Source organism: Cervus canadensis, chromosome 11 (genome assembly GCF_019320065.1).
Source record: "Cervus canadensis isolate Bull #8, Minnesota chromosome 11, ASM1932006v1, whole genome shotgun sequence".
NCBI classification, from domain to species: domain Eukaryota; kingdom Metazoa; phylum Chordata; class Mammalia; order Artiodactyla; family Cervidae; genus Cervus; species Cervus canadensis.
This window is the reverse complement of record NC_057396.1, coordinates 13,441,703-13,462,347: the sequence shown is the minus strand read 5'-3', so window position 1 is coordinate 13,462,347 and position 20,645 is coordinate 13,441,703. Positions and strand designations below refer to the sequence as shown.

The window sequence follows — 20,645 nt, the reverse complement described above, 5'->3', positions numbered from 1 at the left end:
TTAGAGCACATTCCCATAGCCCAGGGCCCCCCTGAGTGAGGTGTCAGTCAATCCTGGTAGAACACACAGAATGCATCTGTACAAGTTATTCGGGTCACTGACCTAGGGAGGGAGATCCCTGCAATCTGACATGAATTTCTTTAGGACCTACAACTCAAACTTTCAGACCCAAACTTTTGTTTCTACATTCCGTACGTAGAAAAAGAGCTCAGCTCTTTTTATATTAGAAGGAATATGGCTCTGCTCTCCTGACACGTGCGCGCGCGCGCACACACACACACACACACATTATCACAACGATGCGCAGTCATCCATAAATTACTTAACTTCTGAGCCTCAGTTTCCCTACCTGTGCACTGAAGACATATTACCTTCCTTGCTAGTCTCTTAAAAGGAAGAAATATTGCTTGGAGTGGAGTCAGAATTCAGGTTCAAAGGAGAGGATGGGGGGCGTTGGAAACCATTGCTTGCTGCAGGGAATATTCAAGCTCTGAAACTCCTGCATCTCTCCAGGAGAAGCACAGGAAAAAAAAAAAAAGAAAACACGATTTCCCAAGCACTGGAACAGGACAGACATAATACAAAAATGCAGAAATCGTTTTACAACTGGTGTCGTTTTACAACATTATGACAACTGGTCATAAATGGTCAGAGAGGGTGGGGGTGGGGAAAATGCCCTCCCACCGGGAGTCAGGAGGCAGCGCGCGCGCCACTGCCGAGAGTGAAGGCCGCGGTCGCCTAGCAACGGGTAGCGGGGATGCGCACGGGCGCTCCATCGGGTGGGCGCAGGGAGCTCGCCGCCGCCGCTGTTGCGCGCTCTCGGGCCTCCGGGACCCGCCAGGAAACTTTGGGGATCCTGGGGGCCTGGGCGTCGACACTAGACCCGGGGGACGCCGCGATGCGCCCCGCGGGCTGAGGACAGAGGGGGAGGTCGCTGTCTGGTGCGCCGGGCCGGGGAATCCATGGGCTCGCACCTACGGAAAGTTGGCGCGCACCTGCCTGCGCCCAGAAGACGCTTGGTTCCTGGGCCGAACTGCTCCCCGCCAAGTTTCTTTGACAATTTCTTACACCCAGTGGATCTGGCATCTGGAACCCCGTGAGGCCCCGGGTTCACGGATTCCCGTCCCTGGGAGAGAGAAACGCGCGCTTTTCTAAGGGACCTGCGCGGTAACTGATGTTTAATCGATTCGCCCTGAATGGTTGAGATTCTATTTTTGTTTTCTGCTTTTCTTCTTTCTCCAGACAACGAGTTTGTGGAAGTCTCTCCCGTGCTCTACAGCTCGGAGGAGTTCGGTAAGTCTACCCCTTTTGCCTTTTCTTGTCGGAACCCAGCCTGGGAATCGCAAATTTGGTGGGCACCCGGGTCCAAGACCGAGGGGCGGAGAGAAGGGGCTGGCCGGGGGACTCTTGCCCTGCTGCACGTTCCTTTCGCGGTGAGAACTGGCTTTTCCTGGAGCGTATGCTTTGGAGGGGGCGGGGGCGGGGAGAGTCGTGTGTGTGTGTGTGTGTGTGTGTGTGTGTCTCTGTGTGTGTGTCTGTGTGTGTGTGTCCAGGTCTTTGGTGATGCTCCCAGGAGCGCGCCACAGCAAACTTCCTGATCTGCGGGCCCCTGCAAGCAGGCCGTCTCATTCTGCCTGGAAGGATGCAGCTAGCCGGTAAATGCCACAAGAAGGACATCGTGTGGCTACTCCCTAACCTGAATTTAATGAAGTCCAGGGCCAAAAACGTTCTGGTAATTACATTTCAAGACCTGGGAGCTGCCATCGTCCTTGACTTCTGTTTTTCCTCCAGGTGTCTGGGAATAGGGCGTTTCATCCTCTTCTGCCTGTCATTCTAAGTGTAGATTTGTGGTGGGTGAGCCAGGACACACTTGTCAGAGACAGACTTCCTCCTGTGAAGAGAAGGACATTTGCGTTGTCGGGATACCTCCAAGCATTCCTGCCACCCAGTCTCATTTGCTAGCTTAGTGGTTGACGGTTTTGTTTTTCTTCTTCTTTCTCAGTCTCTGTTTCCTTAAGCCGAGAACAATCTGGGCTGTCAAGTCTGTCCCTGCTGTTCTTTTATCACCAGCTTGAACATCTCGCCTTCCTTCCGTGAAATGACAGCTGTTTAAAAATGTTTATCCACAGTGAGGCTCCGAGCCTTGGGTACCATGTGTCTGATCATCCTTTCCTCCTGGTCTGTGTGTCCTCGGCAAGACCCACGCTGGCTACAGAGAATTAAATTCCACCGCAGCAAGGACTTTCATCCATTTCTAGGGGCCAGGCACCCAAAATAGGTCTGGATCAAGGGAGGCATTCTGAGGCAGGGAAGAGGACCTTGTGTTATTCAAAAAATGTGTTTCTGACAAGTTGTGAGGCAATCACATCTCTGGAAATGGAATCACGAATTAAATGCATGAACAAAACTAGCTTCTGAAGGTGCACTGTAGTGAGCCTTTTTATGAAACGGAAATGACATCTAAACCATAGCTTTTCATGAAGCAGTTTCTGAAGAGGGCAGATTCTTGGTGATCTGCTCCACTTGTGTTTAATTGTGTTAATGACACCAGCATTGGTGCTTCACGGTGTGACAGAAGCTGCTTGGTTCTCTTAAATTATAGATAAGTGTCAGCCATGGCAGAATGAGCAGTCCTTGCTCTGAGAAACCACCTGTATAAACACCTAAAGGTTTGAATTTGCAGAATGATTTATGTACCTGAAAGGCCCAGGTGATTGGTCCTCATTTGTTTTCATCTCTCCCTTTGGGACTAACAGACTGGACGCCCAGCTGAGGCGCTAATCAGTAGGGGGAGCCCTTCAAATTAGTAGTAGAAACTCAGAAAGCAGCATTTTTTCCCCTTCAGCTCCTCTGCGGGGAAAGCCCAGTTTTTTATGAGGAGGTGAGAGTGTTATAGGAATCCCAGGGTTCCCTCCTGGGCTCTGGGATGCAAGATGATTGAGAATATAAAATAATATAAAACACAGAGTCAGAGTTTGAGACCAAGTTTCTGGCTGCTATGCTTTTCCTAGTATAGGCTTGTGCTCAGTCGTGTCCGACTCTTGCAATCCCATGGACTGCAGCCCGCCAGGCTCCTCTGTCCATGCGATTCTCCAGGCAAGAATACTGGAGTGGGGTGCCATTTCCTACTCCAGGCGATCTTCCCGACCCAGGGATTGAACCCGTGTCTTCTGCGTCTCCTGCATTGATGGGGAGATTCTTTACCACTGAGCCACCTGGGAAGCCCTCGCCTGCTTTAGTAGATCTGTTAACCAGTCTGTTTTCTCATCTTTGAAAAGCAGGGGTTGTGCCAAGCAGCCTCTAAGGCATCACCCAGTTCGAGCCTCCTGAAATCTTAAGCCAAAGGAGGCGTGTGGCTGTTGGGTGTTTATTGTTTACACCGGGTGCCATGCTGCTTGGGTACATGGTGTCTCCAAAGGGACTTCCTCTTCCTGACAGAGCAGTTCATTGGATGAGACTGCATTGTTTCCATGCTATTCGGGTCAAAGAGGGAGCTGGCATTTTTTTCCTTGGAAAGAATCGTGATACTTTTTGGTGCTTTCCTTAGACACACAGCAGGAAAGATTACCCTACAGCAGTTGATGAGCTTGTCAAGCAGCCATCCTTTCTGAAGCACAAAAGAGCACAGATTCACCCCTTGGCCAGGATCTCAGGGACCTGGAGAAGAGATGGAGGGAGGCCATGAAGACTTAGTTTGAATTCTGTCACTGCACTGACCTGTGACCTTGGGCAGATGACAAAACTGCTCTGAGCCTCTCAACCTAATTGCAGACCTTGCATGACTGTGGTCAATGGTGTGTGTAAAGTCCTAGCCCCACATGTTGTATGTGCAGATATTCAGGAAGTGCTTATGGCTGTTAATTTATTATTATTATTATTCAGTTAAAAGACACATTCCCAGTGCATGAAGGATGGACTAGCTCTCACCAATTGTCCCAACCTATTAACTGAAACCATTTTTATTTCTAGAAATTCCTCTGTAATTTGCTTATTCTTCAAACAGATGCTCAGAAATGGTGATCAGGTCATTTGAATTATTTAGTGATTTGTTTTGGAGCTACATGTGGAATGGTGTTCCATCCAGGGTCTTCAGTGACAGTCCCACTACTTTCTTGTGATGCAATAGGTAGACTGCTTCAACTCCAAATTTCATATCAGTCTCCAAATAAGCCATGACTAGCGCTTTGTGGCATTTATTCTCAGTGTTGCAGCAAGATCACATAATGAATTTAAGTAACCAAAAAGGGGTTTTTGTTCCCCTACACCCCTACTTTCTGCCCTCTGACCACCCTGAGGCATCTCTTGTGCCCCCCCAGACATGCGTCACACTTCCTATTTCTCAGGCCTGTGAGTAAAATAAACTTTTGTTTCCCTCTACAAAACAAAAAGGAATTTTTGAAAAGGCAGTGAAAATAGGAGTCTAACTCGAGATGAATGCTGTGGTGAAGGTGTCTTCTGATGGAGAGTCCAGAAATATGCCCTCTCTTTTGTGATGGTACCATTTTCTAGAGGCAAAATCCTCATCGTCTCTCCATAGTCCTTCTATAGCCCTGTATGTAGGTAGAAATGATGGCCATCGGAGAGGGTAAGAGAGAATGCATGGAGAGTTGGAATGAACCCAGATGTGATCATGTCTGCCCCTGTCTCATAACCTTTATCAACTTCCTACTACCTGGAAGATAGACATTCGGTTACCCATGGGGTAACGTCCATCATTTGCATCATCCCCACTCACCATAACCTTCTGTTTACATTGAGCAACAGGACAGTCTAAATGCAGCTCTGGCTACATAATACCTCCCCTTCTCCCTCTCCTGGCTTGCTCCTACTCTTCCTTCAACACTCAGTTCATGTGTCACGTGCTCCTAGGGATTCTCCACCCTGCTCATTAGAATCAGGGGAACTATTTAGAAGTCCTAAGACCAAGTTGTAACCCTGACCAATTACATTAGAATCCCTGGTGTGTGGACCTAAGCATCTGTATTTTATCACTGTATGTTTTAAAAACTGAATCCCAAGTGATTCTGGTGTGTAGCCAGGGTTGTCAGCTACTGTATGAGGTTGTGGCCACTTCATTCTTCTTTGCAGATCTAGCAGCCAGCCCAGTACCTGGTACAGGAAATGCTTATTGAATGAGTGAATGAGGGTCACCTCTGAGATGCTTTGTGTTTTCATAGTTGTATATTCCTAAGATGGAACTGTCTGTTTGTCATACCAATGCCCTGGGGCACTTGTATCCTTCGACCTGTGTCTCTCTCATCTGTTCATTCCTTAGGCTTAATCGGTTTATTTTGTTTCTTAAAAATTGAAAATTTAAAACCACTTTTTAGTATAAAAGTAGTACATGCTTACTTTAGAAAATTTGGGCATTAGGAAGAATGGAAGACAGTCCACTCCCTCACCACTGAAAAGCACATGGACATGGATGGGTCACTGTTTCCTTAACTTTTCCTAATTTTCTGCCCTTTGGGGTTTCTTGACCCTCTGAAATGCCTCAGTGTGTTCAGTTGATGCTCTTTTTTGCTCAGACCCTGTGAACTTTCCTAAGTCCCCAAAGGAATGTTCATGGGAATAGCATTCTTGAGAGACCAGGGCCAGTGCCCCCAGGGCCAGTGTACCATGAGAAAGGGTTTTCTTGTGCTATTCTTGCCTTCCTTATTCAAGCAGGATGTAGGGGCTTTATTACAATAATTGGTAACAGTTATGTAACTTCTTTAAAACAGTGAATGTTTGCCAGCCCACCCCCTTGCCCTCCTAAAACATGATGAGACGGCACTGCTGGATAATAGTCCTTACGTCTGTCAGAGTGCAGCAACCGGGACATATGAAAATAGTCAGGATAGATAGATGAACTGCTGCTGTAACAAACAAGCTCAGATGCAGTGACTTAACACCATAAAGGTGCTGTTTGTTGCCTGTATTGTAGTCAAGTGTTGAGTTGTCGGGGGGCTCTGATCCATGTAGTCATGGAGAACCCCAGGCTCCTTTCCTGTTTTCATCCATCCTACTCTAGAGCATCAGATTCCTTCCCTGGATGCTTTATATACATTTGGCAGACAACTGAATAAGGTGAGCGGGACAAAGGTACGCTCACCGATGGTTGTCTCAGCCTGGGGGTAACACACTCACCTTCCCTCCAATTCCAGAGGTGGGAGCTAGTGCCATAGCCTCACCCAGATGGAAGGAGGCTGGGAAATGTAGTCTAGTAACAGCCAGAAAGAAGAGGAGCGCACTTGCATTGGTGATCACTAACCATCTCTGCCAGCCACGTCTCTTATGGCTTTAACCATAGTGACTGAGCTACATCCTGGTCTTTGTATTATTTAAGTTACTGGTTCAGCTGCTACAACCAAGGCTAAAATAACAGTGAGTGAAACAAGAAACACATTAAATTGTCTTTCACTTGGAGCATAAGCAGTTCAGCGCTGATATGGTGGCTTCGTCATCCTCTGATAACCTCAAATGGAGTTTCCATGCTGTGGGCTAAGGTGGCTGCTTCAGATCACACCATCACATCCCACATTCCCATCTATAGGAAAGAGATAGGAAAAGTGGAGGGCGTAATCTAAAAGCTGCTCACATTGTTTCATTTGCATTCCTTTGACCTGAACTCTAGTTAGATGGCCATACCTTGCTCCAAGAAGGCTGGAAAATCTGGGTGGGAGTAAGTGGAGTCTATTACTGGAAGGATGACTGAGTCGGATGCAGGGGGGAAAAGGTGCTGGATAACCAGTCATCTTTTCAATCAGTTCTAGGATGTATGTCTTAGTGGTTGAGAGCATGGATTCAGAGTCATACTGTGTGGACTTCAGTTTGATCCCACCTCTTATTTGCTCTGTGACCTTGGGCAGGTTACATCATCTATATCTCTGTTTCCTAATCTATAAACTCATGTGTCAGCTCTCTTCTGATGCTCTTCCAGACCCATTTACCATCCTTCACCACCCTGCTCAGTGCCCTGGAAAACTTACCTTTCTGGATGGACACCCCGGCTTCCTTTTTGGCCAGTGAAAGGTACCACCAGGATGTGGGAGGGTGGAAACCAAGGGATGTCAAGGTACTTAGTCCCTTCCCATGCGGCCATGGGATAACATGGCTGGATCAGTCTAGGCCACTGCTCATTCTCCTGCAGCATCCAATCCTGCTGGATTCTGGAACCTCCCCTTCTGAATGAGGGATGGCAGCCACGCCCCATCTGGCTCGCCCCCGGTTGCTCCCCCATCACCTGTTTTCCCTTCTCCCTGCCCATCACACTCTCACCAGCAGGCCCTTCAACTGCTTTTTTCAGAGCATATCACCCATTTCCTGTTGGGACTCTCTGATATGATGGGGATAATAATAGTACCAGCTGCAGACCATAGTGATGAGGAGCAAATGGGTTTTAGAAGGAACACTTGAATGTTGTCGTTGTTCAGTCACTCAATCGTGTCCACCTATTTGTGAACCCAGGGACTGCAGCATACAAGGCTTCCCTGTCCTTCACTATCTCCCGGAGCTTGCTCAAACTCATGGCCATCGAGTCAGTGATGCCATCCAACCATCTCATCCTCTGTTGCCCCCTTCTCCTCCTGCCCTCAGTCTTTCCCAGAATCAGTCTTTTCCAATGAGTTGCCTCTTTGCATCAGGTGGCCAAAGTATTAGTGCTTCAGCTTGAAAATCAGTCCTTCTGATGAATATTCAGGGTTGATTTCCTTTAATATTGATTGGTTTGATTTCCTTTGCAGTCCAAGGGACTCAAGAGTCTTCTGAATGCCCTAACCATCATTAAATGTTTACTATGTTTCATGTCCCTGGGCGAATGCCCTGATCCCTACAGGCATGGTCAAATCTTCTGAAAGACCTGGTCTTTGACATATAAATTAAATAATATGGCCACTCATCTCCTCTTCTGCACCTTGTGTTAAGAGGATGCAGCAAGAGGTTGCAGATCTGTCCCTGCGATCAAAGTTTCTTCCCTCTCATCATGTGGGGAGAAATAAGGAGAATGGTCCCAGACCTTTATTATCATTCACTTACCCTGTGCTGGGCTCTGTAGGGGTGTAAACAGTCTACCCAGCTTCCCAGCTTGGAGTTTAAATCATGCCGCCCACATTGATAGCCCAATAACAATTCCAAGGATTTTCCTGTGCATGTTACTAACAAATTGGGCTTCCCTGATGGCTCAGTGGGTAAAGAATCTGCCTGTAGTGCAGGAGACCTGGGTTCAATCCCTGGGTCAGGAAGATCCCCTGGAGAAGGGAATGGCAGCCCACTCCAGTATTCTTGCCTGGAGAATCCCATGGACAGAAGAGCCTGGCGGGCTATAGGCCAAAGGGTTGTAAAGAGTTGGGCACGACTGAGCAGCTAAGCACACATTACTAACAAATTAAGTCTTTTTCTAAGGCTACCCTCTAATTTTAGGCCCAATAATTCTCAGGGGTGCTGTGCTTGTTCACATCCACAGAGTCAGTTCTGATTGCTCTAGTCTTTTGCCAAGGGAGCTGGAATCCAGATACACCTTATTGAGGCCAGTGGACACCTTGGTAACTGCTCACAAGCTCTTTCTCCAGAAACCAGTGACCCCACGACACAGCCATCGCTGCTGCCGCCTCTACTCATGACAGAACCCAGGGCCTGGTGTTCGCCTGCCCCGAGCCTAACTGCTTCCCAGTGGCCTGCCTTGGGCTGGCCAAAGGGCTGAGGGCACCGCTCTTCAAATGCTGCTGAGTTGGCCCAGGGCTTTCTAGGCACTACACAAGTCCCCACTCATCTAGGGGCTAGGATCAGGTTGGCCACATGCCCGGCTCTGAGTGGGTCTTTAAATGGCCAGGGCCCTTCACTCCACCCCTTGATTCTGCCCCACATCTCTGCACCCTTCGAAGCCCATCTGTCCTGCCTTCCTCTTCCCCCGGTCGCGGCTTCTGAGAGGGAGGGAGCTTTCACTCCAGTTTAACTTTTCTCAGGATGATTGACTGTGGAAAATTCAATTCTCTTTACAGGAAACCTCACCCTACCGCAAGGCGCGGTCTGGCCTCCTGGCTCCGGCAAAACAATCACAGAGTAGCTCACCATTGTTACAGTTTCCTAAATCTGGGCACTCAGCCTCTTGCATGATTGATCTCCTTGAGTTTATCAGCTCGTTTCAAATGCAGAAGAACTCAGTGAGGCAGAAGGAATTATCTTCACCTCATGGAGGAGGAAACAGAGGCTCAGAGGGATTAAGTTATCTGCCCAACGTCACACAGCTAGAGGCAAAACTTCCACTCGAAATAGAATCTCTGGCTCCAGAAGCAAGTCTCTGTTTCTTGGAGAAGAGAATACAGAAGTTGCCCTCCTCCCAGGGGGATTGGAGAAGGAAATGGCAACCCACGCAATAGTCTTGCCTGGAAAGCTCCATCGACAGAGGGACTTGGCGGTATAGAGTTCACAGCATCGCGAAGAGTCAGACACAAAGGAGCATGCATGCAGGAGGATTTGGTTGCTATAAATGATGTAAAAGTAACTAGCGCAGGGCCTGATTGCACAGTTGATGCCTGTAGGATACGTTCTTGTTGAATAAATGAATGAATAGTAGGTGCGCAAAGCCATATGCGTGTGTGTGTGTGTGTGTGTGTGTGTGTGTGTGTGTATATATATATATATATTTTTTTTTTTTTCCTTTAGACCACCAAATAATGATTTATTACAAAGGAATTTTCCATAATGGAATCTGAAACGGCAATCAGAAAAACTCTTCCTAGCTTCCATCATTCAGTTCCCGCACTTCCTACTCTGTGTTTCAGCAGCGCGGAGCCCCTGGGACAGGAAAGCTCTTCCGGTTCCCGGATGTGCGGCCGCCATTTCTAACGAAACCAGACCTTGGCGGCCGCACAGCTCAGGGCAGGGCAGGGGCAGCTTGCGGGGGAACGTCAGAAAGTGTAACTGAGGGCAGGTGGACTCCGCCCTGGGTGTAAAACTCACCCCAGTTCCCCTGGTGTTTGTCGGCGAAGTGATACTGCTCACTGCCCAGGAGGCGAGGTTTTATTTCAGGCCGTTTTCCTTGGGATAGAGAATGGAGTAGGCAGGAGAAAATGAGACTCACTTCTGGGGGGGTAAATGGTTATCTGTGATGTGCTAAGTCACTTCATTTGTGTCTGACTTTTTGTGACCCCGTGGACTGTAACCTGCCAGGCTCCTCTGTCCATGGGATTCTCCAGGCAAGAATAGTGAAATGGGTTGCTATGCCCTCCTCCAGGGGATCTTCCTGACCCAGGGCTCGAACCAGAGTCTCTTTTTTACACACACACACACACACACACACACACACACACACACACACACACACGACAATGGAAAGGGCATTTTCCTTGCCAAAGAGATGTTTTACTAGAAAAATATAGGACTGTGTCCAATTATTCCTGAATGTTAAACACAAACCACTTAGAAACGATGATATTTCATCAATTGTTAAAAGACTTACCGACTCTAAAGAGTGTTAAATAACCAGCTTGATCTGTTCGAGAATGCTGTGCTTACGGGTTTCTGGGTCACATTTGTACTGGATGATCTTTCTGGACTATGTCCTGTCGGTCTGGGTTTCTTTCAAATCAGTCGTGCCCCGGGGTGGGCACATTAAAGTGGCCTGCTGGGACTTGTGGGCTCGCTCTCTCCTGGGTGTCCCTCCCCTTTTCTCCTTTCTCCCCGTGTCTGGATCTCTGTATACCCTCTCCCCCATGTCTGCCTCAGTTCCCCTCTGTCTTTTCCTCTCCCTTTCCCCTCTTGCTGCCTCTTTCCTGTTCCCATCTGGAGTTGGAATACAGACAGAAAAGCCAGTGGTTGCCGTGCCAGGGCCCTCTGCCAGAAAAATGGAACAGGTCAAATTATAAAAAAAAGGATTAAAAAAGAATGCTCTTTGGCAAAATGGGGGAAACAGATGTTCAGGAGTGGTTTTGCTGTCTCGGGCTGTCAGTTGAAACACCTTCCTTACAGAATAGCTAGATGCAGGCATTCATCATCATGTCACATGTGTGGTTGTTTTAACATCAAATCTGTATATGTATATGCTCTTGTCTCTGCTTAATTCTCATCCCCCCATCACCTTTACAGCCCCAAATCCAGAATAGGCAAGATTACTGACCACCTAGTAGCAAGGTTTATTTTCACCCTCTTTTCAGGGGGGTTTTTTTTGGAGGGGGCACTAGAAAATTTTCTTGTATCTATTTACAAGTGTTTTAATTGAAATATAGGTGACTTACAATGCTGTGTTGGTTTCAGGTGTACATCACAGTGATTCAGCGCTCTCTCACTTGCTCTTTCCCCCTCTCTTATTTATTATATAATTTTTCAAATTCTTTTCCCTTATAGGTTATTACAAGATATTGAATTCCCTGTGCTATACAGTTGGCCTTTGTTGGTTACCTGTCTTATATACAATGGTGTGTATAATCCCAAACTTCTAATTTATTCCTTTTCCCCCTTTCCCCTTTGGTAACCACAAATTTGTTTTCCATGTCTGTGTGTCTATTTCTATTTTATAAATAACTTCATTTGTACTATTTTTTTAGATTCCACACATAAGCAGTTTTGGTCTTTGTCTGACTTATTTCACTTAGTATGATAATCTCTAGATCTACCCATGTTGCCCCAAATGACATTATTTTGTTCTTTTTTAAGGCTGAGTAATATTCCACTGTATATATACCACATCTTCTCTATCTGTTGACGGTCGCTTAGGTTGCTTCCTAAGGTCTTAGGTCTTGGCTATTGTAAGTAGTGCTACAGTGAACACTGGGGTGCGTGTATCTTTTCTAACTGCAGTTTCTCTGGGTGTATACCTAGGAGTGGGATTGCTGGATTTTAAGTTCAGCTCTGTTTTTAGTTTTTTAAGGGACCTCCATACTGCTCTCCATAGTGCTTGTACTGATTTACATTTCCACCAACAGTGTAGGAGGGTTCCTACTCTCCACACCCTCGAAGGGTTTCTTTTAAAGACCACCAGGATGAGTGGACACTGGAGCTGCTTTCAGGTCCCTGTTTAACAGTAAATATCATATGGAACTTCAGGTTCTTCCAGGTGGCTCAGCAGTAAAGAATCTGCCTGCAATGTGGGAGCCTCGGGAGATGGGGGGGTTCAGTCCCTAGTTCAGGAAGCTCCACAGGAGAAGAACATGACAACCCACTCCAGTATTCCTGCCTGAAGAATCCCATGGACAGAGGAGCCTGGTGGGCTATAGACCATAGGGTTGCAAAGAGTTGGATATGACTGAAGCGACCTAGCATGCACTCACAGGTTCTTAAGAAAATAGAGAAGGAGCTGGTGTGTGCAGAACCTGGTCTGAGAAGAACCATATGGAAAGTTCATGGTCGAACTTTGGGACCATGTTACAAGTTGGGACTTGTAACCTGTCAGGGGTCCTTTGCTTCTGCCTGCCAAAGGACTGCTGTTGATCAAAAATAGAAGTCCATTATGTAGCCCTGGTGGTTGGCCAGTCAGGCACCTGAGAGCTCAGACTTGTCTCCTTTAAAAAGAACATTTTCCTTCTGGCTCTAAAAGCCATTTCCACCGCAGACTCAAAAGAGAGAGTCCAGATTCTGAGCATTTTCATAGACTAAGGAGCGTGGCCAGCAGTTTCTGTCCTGGGCAGATGCATGTATGGGTTAACCTCACATGCTCACCTGCAGCCTCCACCTCCAGTGGTTCTCCTTGTCGTGTAGGAGTGTAACTGGGACCCAGTGAGTCAGCACATCTAAAGCACATGGAACAGTGCCTGACAAATGACCAGCATTTAAGAAAGTTGCCCTCATTCCCCTGCTTTCCTTTGTTCCTGTCTTCCTTCACTTCCCTCGTCACTTTCAAGTATGTTTTCCTTCCCTGCGCTCCATTCTGTTTCTTCTCCCCTGTTCTGTTCATCTGTACTGGTGCTTAGTCGCTCAGTTGTGTCTGACTCTTCGTGACCCCATGGACTGTAGCCCACCAGGCTCCTCTGTCCATGGAATTTTCCAGGCAAGAATACTGGAGTGGGTTGACATGCCCTCCTCCAGGGGATCTTCCCAACCCAGGAATCGAACCCAGGTCTCTTGCGTTGCAGGCAGATGCTTTACCATCTGAGCCACCAGGGAAGCAAGTCTGAAAGAAAAGGACAAATGGGATCAATCACAAAGGTATAAAGCTAGAGCCATCACAGGCCCAAAGAGTGCCTTAGAACAAAATAGAAAAAAGCATTCTGTCCAAGTGGATGAAAAGCAGAGACTGTGCTCCCAGTTTCATGAGTAGAGGGCAAGCTAGATTCTGGCTCCACGCCTCTCTCTCATACACACCCTCAGCCAGGCACGCTTGTGCAGTGAGCAGCTTATATAACTGGACATGGTAGCCCTGATTCCTCTTCCCCAACCTTCTCATGGATTTGTTTTTCTTCCTTTTCTGGAAACTCTTTCAGTGTTGTGTAAATACAAGAAAGCCCAAATTCTTCTTGGAGTAATTCTTTAAAAGGAATTTCCCCCAGGACTTCCCTGGTGGTCCAGTACTTGGGACTCCCTGCTCCCAGTGCAGGGGACCTGGGTTCAATCCCTGGCCAGAGAACTAGATCCCACAAGCTACACCTAAAAGATACGGCACACTGCAATGAACAATCAAGATCCTGCAGGTCACAACTAAGACCTGGCGCAGCCAAATAAATGAATAATAATACAAGAAATTTCCCTGAAATTATTTACATGTTTTTCCCAAGTTCTGATCTCCTGAATAAAAGCTGTGTCTAAAATTTGCAATACTTATTCCAATAGTTAACCAAAATTTATTTACTCCAGTTCAAATGGCATTATAAAATGCAGTATATTAATAATAAAAAGAGTTGGAACTTCCTTGATGGTCCAGTGGTTAACAATCTCCTCCTTGCAGTGCAGGGAACATGGATTTGATCGCTGGTTGGGGAACAAAGATCCCATATGCCTTGGGGCAACTAAGCCCACATACCTCAACTACTAAACCCAAAGACTACAAACAGAGTCTGTGCCCTGCAACGAAAGACCCTGCGTGCCACAACAAAGATCCCACGTCCCACAACTAAGACACAGTGCAGCCAAATTACTCACTTAATTAATTAACTTTACAAAGAGTTAGTATTTGTGGAGTGCCTTTCCCATATTATGTGTCTCACTAAGAACTTTATGTCAGGCATCTCAAAACAATCCTGTGAGGTAGGCACTATTGTTTCCCTGACTTGACAGATGGAGAGCAGGAGTTTAGACAAGTTCAGTAACTTGCCAAGTCACATCTGGGAAGTCGTGGAGCCAGGGCTTGAGCCCAGCTCTGTTCTCTCTTGCTGGAATTCCTAACCTCTGTCCTCAACTCTGGAGCAAGTTACTAGAACCTAGACTCTTGATTCTCAGTGGCAGATTCTTGGCAGAACCATGATTTGCATCCAGGCTTGTTCTGGTTAAGTTGCTAAGTCATGTCCCACTCTTTGCAACCCCATGGACTGCAGCATGCCAGGCTTCCCTGTCCATCACCATCTCCCGGAGCTCGCTCAAACTCATGTCCATTAAGTCGGTGATGCCATCCAACCATCCAGCCATCCAAGGGGAACATCCTCTGTAGTCCCCTTCTCTTCCTGCCCTCAATCTTTCCCAGCATCAAGATCTTTATCAGTGAGTCAGCTCTTCGCATCAGGTGGCCAAAGTATTGGAGCTTCAGCTTCAGCATCATTCTGTCCAATGAATATTCGGGGTTGATTTTCTTTAGATTGATTGGTTTGATCTCCTTGCTGTCCAAGGGCCTGTTTGACTATAATATGGGCTGACCCATTTATAATACTGCCTACAGCTTACCAGACACAGCAGGCTGGGCTTGGAGACGTGAGGGTGAATAAGACCTGATCCTTCCCTCAGAGACTTGATAACCCAACTTGAGGAGAAAGCTCAATAGACAGAAAAATTACAATTTAGGAGCTCTGGCTTCTCTAGGCCAGTGGGCACCTACTGACTGTGTGATGTTGTGCAAGTTATCTGAGCTTTCTAGGCCTCAGTTTACCCATCTTTGGTATGGGAAGGCAAATACTTCATAGGGTAGAGATGCACTTATTCATTCAGTCGTGTCCGACTCTTTGCGACCCTCTGGACTGTAGCCTGTCAGACTCCTCTGTCCATGGGATTTCCCAGGCAAGAATCCTGGAGTGGTTGCCATTTCCTCCTCTAGGGGATCTTCCCGACCCAGGGATTGAACTAGTGTCTCCAGTCTGTCCTGCATTGCAGGTGGATTCTTCACCCGCTGGGCCATCGGGAAGCCCCTCATAGTGTAGAGGGAAGGGGTTAAATGAGATGATCTCTGCAAACTATGTGCTTAACACATATTAACAGTTGGCGCTCCATGAGCGTTTGCAGTTACTTTTTATGGTGATGAGTGCTATAAGGGAAGTGTTCAAGGAGGCGTGGGACCCCAGGGAAGATGAGCCTGACTCAGCCATGGAGGTCAAGGGGAAGCCAGGCAAGCTTCCTGGAGGAGAGCCACCCTTCACAGCATGAGCTGCAAGAGGAAAGATATAGGGCGTGGAGAGGTTATGTCTGTGTTAGAACAGTTGGCAGCAGCTAAAGTCAACTCCTCCTCTAGGGTCCCTGAAACTGAGTTCTGAATGCTGGGGTGCAGGTGAATGAGGAGGAATCTTCTCCCTGGTACAAGCCCAGTTTGGGCATGGAAACTCTACAAAGTGAGACTGTAACTTCATTAATCCCTTCCTCAAATTCTGTGCAGATCCTGTGGGGTCTGTTTGTCCCACTCTTATATATATATATATGTATAATGTATATATATATATGATAATTCTCTTCCTTTGTAAATATTTTTATTTATTTATTTGGCTTAATCTGGTCTTAGTTGCAGTACTCGGGAGCTTCCATCTTTGTAGCATGCTGGATCTTTTAGTCGTGGTGTGCAAACTCTTAGTTGGGGCATGTGGGACCTAGTTCCCTGACCAGGGATCAAACCGAGGCCCTCTGCACTGGGAGGGCGGAGTCTTAACCACTGGACCACCAGGGGAGTCCTGTGTTTGTCTCACTTGTAAAAGGCCCTCAAATTTGGAATTGTAGGGTTCAGTGGGACAAAGCTGTTAAACCATGTTCTTTTGAATTTCACTGCTTTTTCCATTATTATCCTCATTATTTTTGAGACTGTCAACTTGACATTCCAGACTGTTTGCCAAATGAGAGACCAAGGGATCCTCTAAAGCAAGTTTAGAGATATCACCCATGTAGGCAGGTAATGACAGAGAATGAGATGGTTGGATGGCATCACCGACTCAATGGACATGAGTTTGAGTAGGCTCCTGGAGCTGGTGATGGACAGGGAGGCCTGGTGTGCTGCAGTCCATGGGGTCGCAAAGAGTCGGACATGACTGAGCGACTGAACTGAACTGATTATTATAACAGCTTCTTTGAAGAAACTGAAACCTGATTTCTTGTTTCTTGCATCCACTTGTCCATGTTTTCCCTTCTAGAGCTTTTACACCTTTTTTTTTTTTTTTTTTTTACTATGGCGAAACATAAGGATACATTTTATATTAGACTCACACAAATTTGAATATAAATATAACTAAAACAGAAGTTTTGTGGAATAGCAATTACCTCTTATTAGATTACCTGCATCTGATATTTTCCATTTTGTTCTATTTTATTTATTTAAAATGTTGATTAACTTGTTCAATTGATTTCTGGTAATGGGTTGCCTACTACTATTTTAAAAAGAATGCTCTAGAGGTTTTATAGCAAACAGAGTAAATCTATTCCTCTTTTCTTTCTGAAAGCTCTCGAGATATTCAAAGATGGCTATCAAATTGTATCTTAATCTTCTCCCTACTACCTCTAATTTTTAAATTGTAATTGATTTACAATATTGTGCTAGTTTCAGGTATAGAGCAAAATGATTCAATTATACATATATATCTATATTCTTTTTTCTATTTTTTCCATTATAGTTTATTACAGGATAATGAATATAGTTCCTTGCACTATACAGTAAGTCTCTGCTTATCTATTTTACATACGGTAGTGTGCATTTGTTAATCCCATACTCTCAATTTATCGTTCCCTCCTCCACCTTTGCTTACCATGTATTTCTTCTGTTTGTGAGTCTTTTCGGGTTTTGTATATAGATTCATATGTATTATTTTGTAGATTCCACATTTAACTGACATGATATAATATTTGTCTTTCTCTGACTTCACTTAGTATATAATCTCTAGGTCTATCCGTGTTGCTGCAAAATGGCATTATTTCACTTTTCTTGTGGCTGAGTAATATTCCATCGTATATATGTACAACTTGTTTATCCATTCATCTGTTGATGGATACCTAGGTTGCTTCCATTTCTTGGCTATAGTAAACAGTGCCACTGTGAACACTGGGGTGTCTGTATCTTTTTGAATTATGGTTTTCTCTGGATATGTGCCCAGGAGTGTGATCGCTGGATTATATGGTAACTTCATTTTTAGTTTTTAAAAAGACTTGCATATGGTTTCCCACAGTGGCTGTAGGCCTCTTTTTTAACATGCTCCGGTTTTCCATCCATTCCCATCCTGCTCAACCTCTACCAAGTGCTTTCTGAGAGATTTTGGTTTTAACTTGTCATTAAGAACTGAGCCTGACCTCACGTATAACCTGACCAGTACTTGTCATAGTGGGATCATCAGAACCCTTGACCTCAAAACCCCACCCAAATTAATTTGTTGTTGTTGTTTAGTTGCTCAGCTGTGTCTGACTCTTTTTCAAGCCCATGTTGTTGTTTAGTTGCTCAGCTGTGTCTGACTCTTTTTCAAGCCCAAGTAGCCCACCAGGCTTCTCTGTCCATGGGATTTTCCAGGCAAGAATAGTGGAGTGGGTTGCCATTTCCTCCTCCAGGGGATCTTCTTGACCCAGGGTAGAACCCGAGTCTCTTATGTCCTCTGCATTGGCAGGCGGATTCTTTACCACAGAGCCTCCAGAGATGCCCACTCAAGTTAATATCACTCCATTAATCAGTACCCATTGGGTATGCTTATTTAATTTTTTATGTACCCAAAATGTCTAATCAAAAAATCATTCATATTTTTCCAATTTTGTCTCTAAGAGTCTCTGGAGATGTATTTCCTAGTTGAGATGTGGGAGAGACTCAAATCAAGATGCCATCATTCATATTTCCTGGATCCACCAACCAAATGTTCTTAAACTCAAGACATGTCAAAAGGGAATTTCCAGGCAGTCCAGGGGCTAAGACACTGTGCTTCCATTGCAGGGGGCACGGGTTTGATCCCTGATCAGGGAACTAAGATTCTGCATGCCACACAGCATGGCCAAAAGGAAAAAAAAATGTCAAGAAGAAGCTGTGTGTCTGGCACTGTCTGGCACATCAATAATTAAAATACCTCTAAAATAGCTATATTTTGAAAAAAAAAATGGGTAACAGATTAGCAATCATTCATGTGAGTCATGAATTTCTCACAACCCTTTGAGGCAAATACTGTTGTAATTACTACTTTCTCAAAAGAAGAACACCTGATCTTGAGTCAATTAATTTGGCCAGTCATATAACTAATAAGTAACAGAAGGGAAGTTAAGCCCAGAACCATCTCAGTCCTCAGCCTGTGTTTTAAAATACTTAACTGCATCCCACAGACTGAAAACCACTTCTGCTGATTTCAAAAGAGATAATGTATGTAACATGCTCCCCCCTACCCCGCACGGACTCAGTCGTGCGCGACTCTGCCACCCCACGGACAGCAGCCCACCAGGCTCCTCTGTCCATGGGATTCTCCAGGCAAGAATACTGGGCTGGGTTACCATTTCCTACTCCAGGGGATCTTTCCAACCCAGGGATCAAACCCATGTCTCTGACATCTCCTGCATGGTCAGGCAGATTCTTTACCAATAGCGCTACCTGGGGAGCCCTGTAACATACTTTGGGCAGTGCATTTGTGGGGGCTTAATAGAGCTTATTCCTTCTCCTAAAGAAAGAGAAGAACTTAATAACAAGTTTAGGTCCCTAGCAGCCCTCAAGAGACGAGAGAAAGAAAGTGTTAGTCTCTCAGTTGTGTCCGACTCGGTGACCCCATGGACTGTAGCCTGCCAGGCTCCTCTGTCCATGGGATTCTCCAGGCAAGAATACTGGGCTGGGTTGCCAGTCCCTTCTCCAGGGGATCTTCCCAACCCAGGATGAACCTGGGTCTCCCACACTGCGTGCAGATTCTTTACCATCTGAGCCACAGGGGAAGCCCAGGAGACAACTGTCTGTATCCATCACTGTCTGCACGGGGTAAGCCTCAGATGGCTTTGCAGTGGCGTGGTGGGTCTGGAGCCAGAGAAGCATCTTTCCTCTCCAGGGGAGCCTGGAGGAGGAGACGTGTGCTTGGGAGGCTACAAAGTGTAGTGGCAAGATCAAGAGCGCTGCTCTGAAGAACAGGTTTGAAACATGGCCCTGGCACTTTAGAGTCATGTCATCTTGGGAGATTCCCATAACCTGTCCCAGCCTCTTGCCCTCAGGTGTAAAACACGGATAATGATGCCTCCCATGCACTGTGTCATGTATCGATGAAACAAGGTAACACATGGCGTCACCTGGGACACCCGAGATGCTCTTCCATACTTGCCCATGCCAGACAGAAAACTGAGTTTTCATCAATCTCCTCCTACAGTATTGCTTACCTGTTCCCTCATTGAGGTTGGGATTCTGAGTGCATTGAAATGTAGGTCCCCAAATATTCTAAACCTGAGATTCTCAAAGTCTGGACCAGCAGCATCAGCATCATCTGGGAGCTTGTTAGAAGCGCAATTCTTGGACCCCACTCTGACCGACGGAATCAGTAACTCCACGGTGGGGCACAGCAGTCTGTTTTAGCAAGCTCTTCTGGTGACTTTCATGCAGCTGAAGTTTAAGAACCACTGCCCTGTAGGCACTGAGCATCCCGAGTCTTCCTCAGGAAGGACTCAGCAGGACTCAGTTGAAGGCTCTAGAGAGCCTGCACCTTTCACGTGGTTAGGTGACCAATGTGGAGTTCATGTTTAGGTTGTTCCCATCTTACATTTTTATGATTCAGTTCAGTTCAGCTCAGCTCAGTCATTCAGTTGTGTCTTTTCGACCCCATGGACTGCAGCACACCAGGCCTCCTTGTCCATCACCAACTCCCAGAGTTTACTCAAACTCATGTCCATTGAGTCGGTGATGCCATCCAACCATCTAATCTTCTGTCGTTCCCTTCTTCTCCCTCCTTCAATCTTTCCCAGCATCAGGGTCTTTTCAAATGAGTCAGTTCTTATCATCAGGTGGCCAAACTATTGGAATTTCAGCTTCAGCATCAGTCCTTCCAATGAATATTCAGGACTGGTTGTATCACCTTGCAGTCCAAGGGACTCTCAAGAGTCTTCCCCAACATCACGGTTCAAAAGCATCAGTTCTTCAGTGCTCAGCTTTCTTTATAGTCCAACTCTCACATCCATACATGACCACTGGAAAAACCATAGCCTTGACTAGATGGAACTTCGTGGACAAAGTAATGTCTGCTTTTTAATGTGCTGTCTAGGCTGCTTATAACTTTTCTTCCAAGGAGTAAGCGTCGTTTAATTTCATGGCTGCAATCACCATTTGTAGCGATTTTGGAGCCCCCCAAAATAAAGTCTGTCACTGTTTCCACTGTTTCCTCATCTATTTGCCATGAAGTGATGGGACC

At 46.2% G+C, this 20,645-nt stretch overlaps 1 protein-coding gene across 1 annotated transcript in view; it reads left to right on the top strand.

Moving 5' to 3' along the window:
* Positions 1 to 20,645, top strand: part of AMOTL1 (angiomotin like 1) — a 207,836-nt gene that overhangs the window by 57,143 nt on the left and 130,048 nt on the right. Inside the window, exon 3 of the mRNA XM_043482715.1 lies at positions 1,243 to 1,293. Coding sequence (XP_043338650.1) covers positions 1,243 to 1,293 — 51 coding nt within the window. The remainder of the gene's footprint in view (positions 1 to 1,242; positions 1,294 to 20,645) is intronic.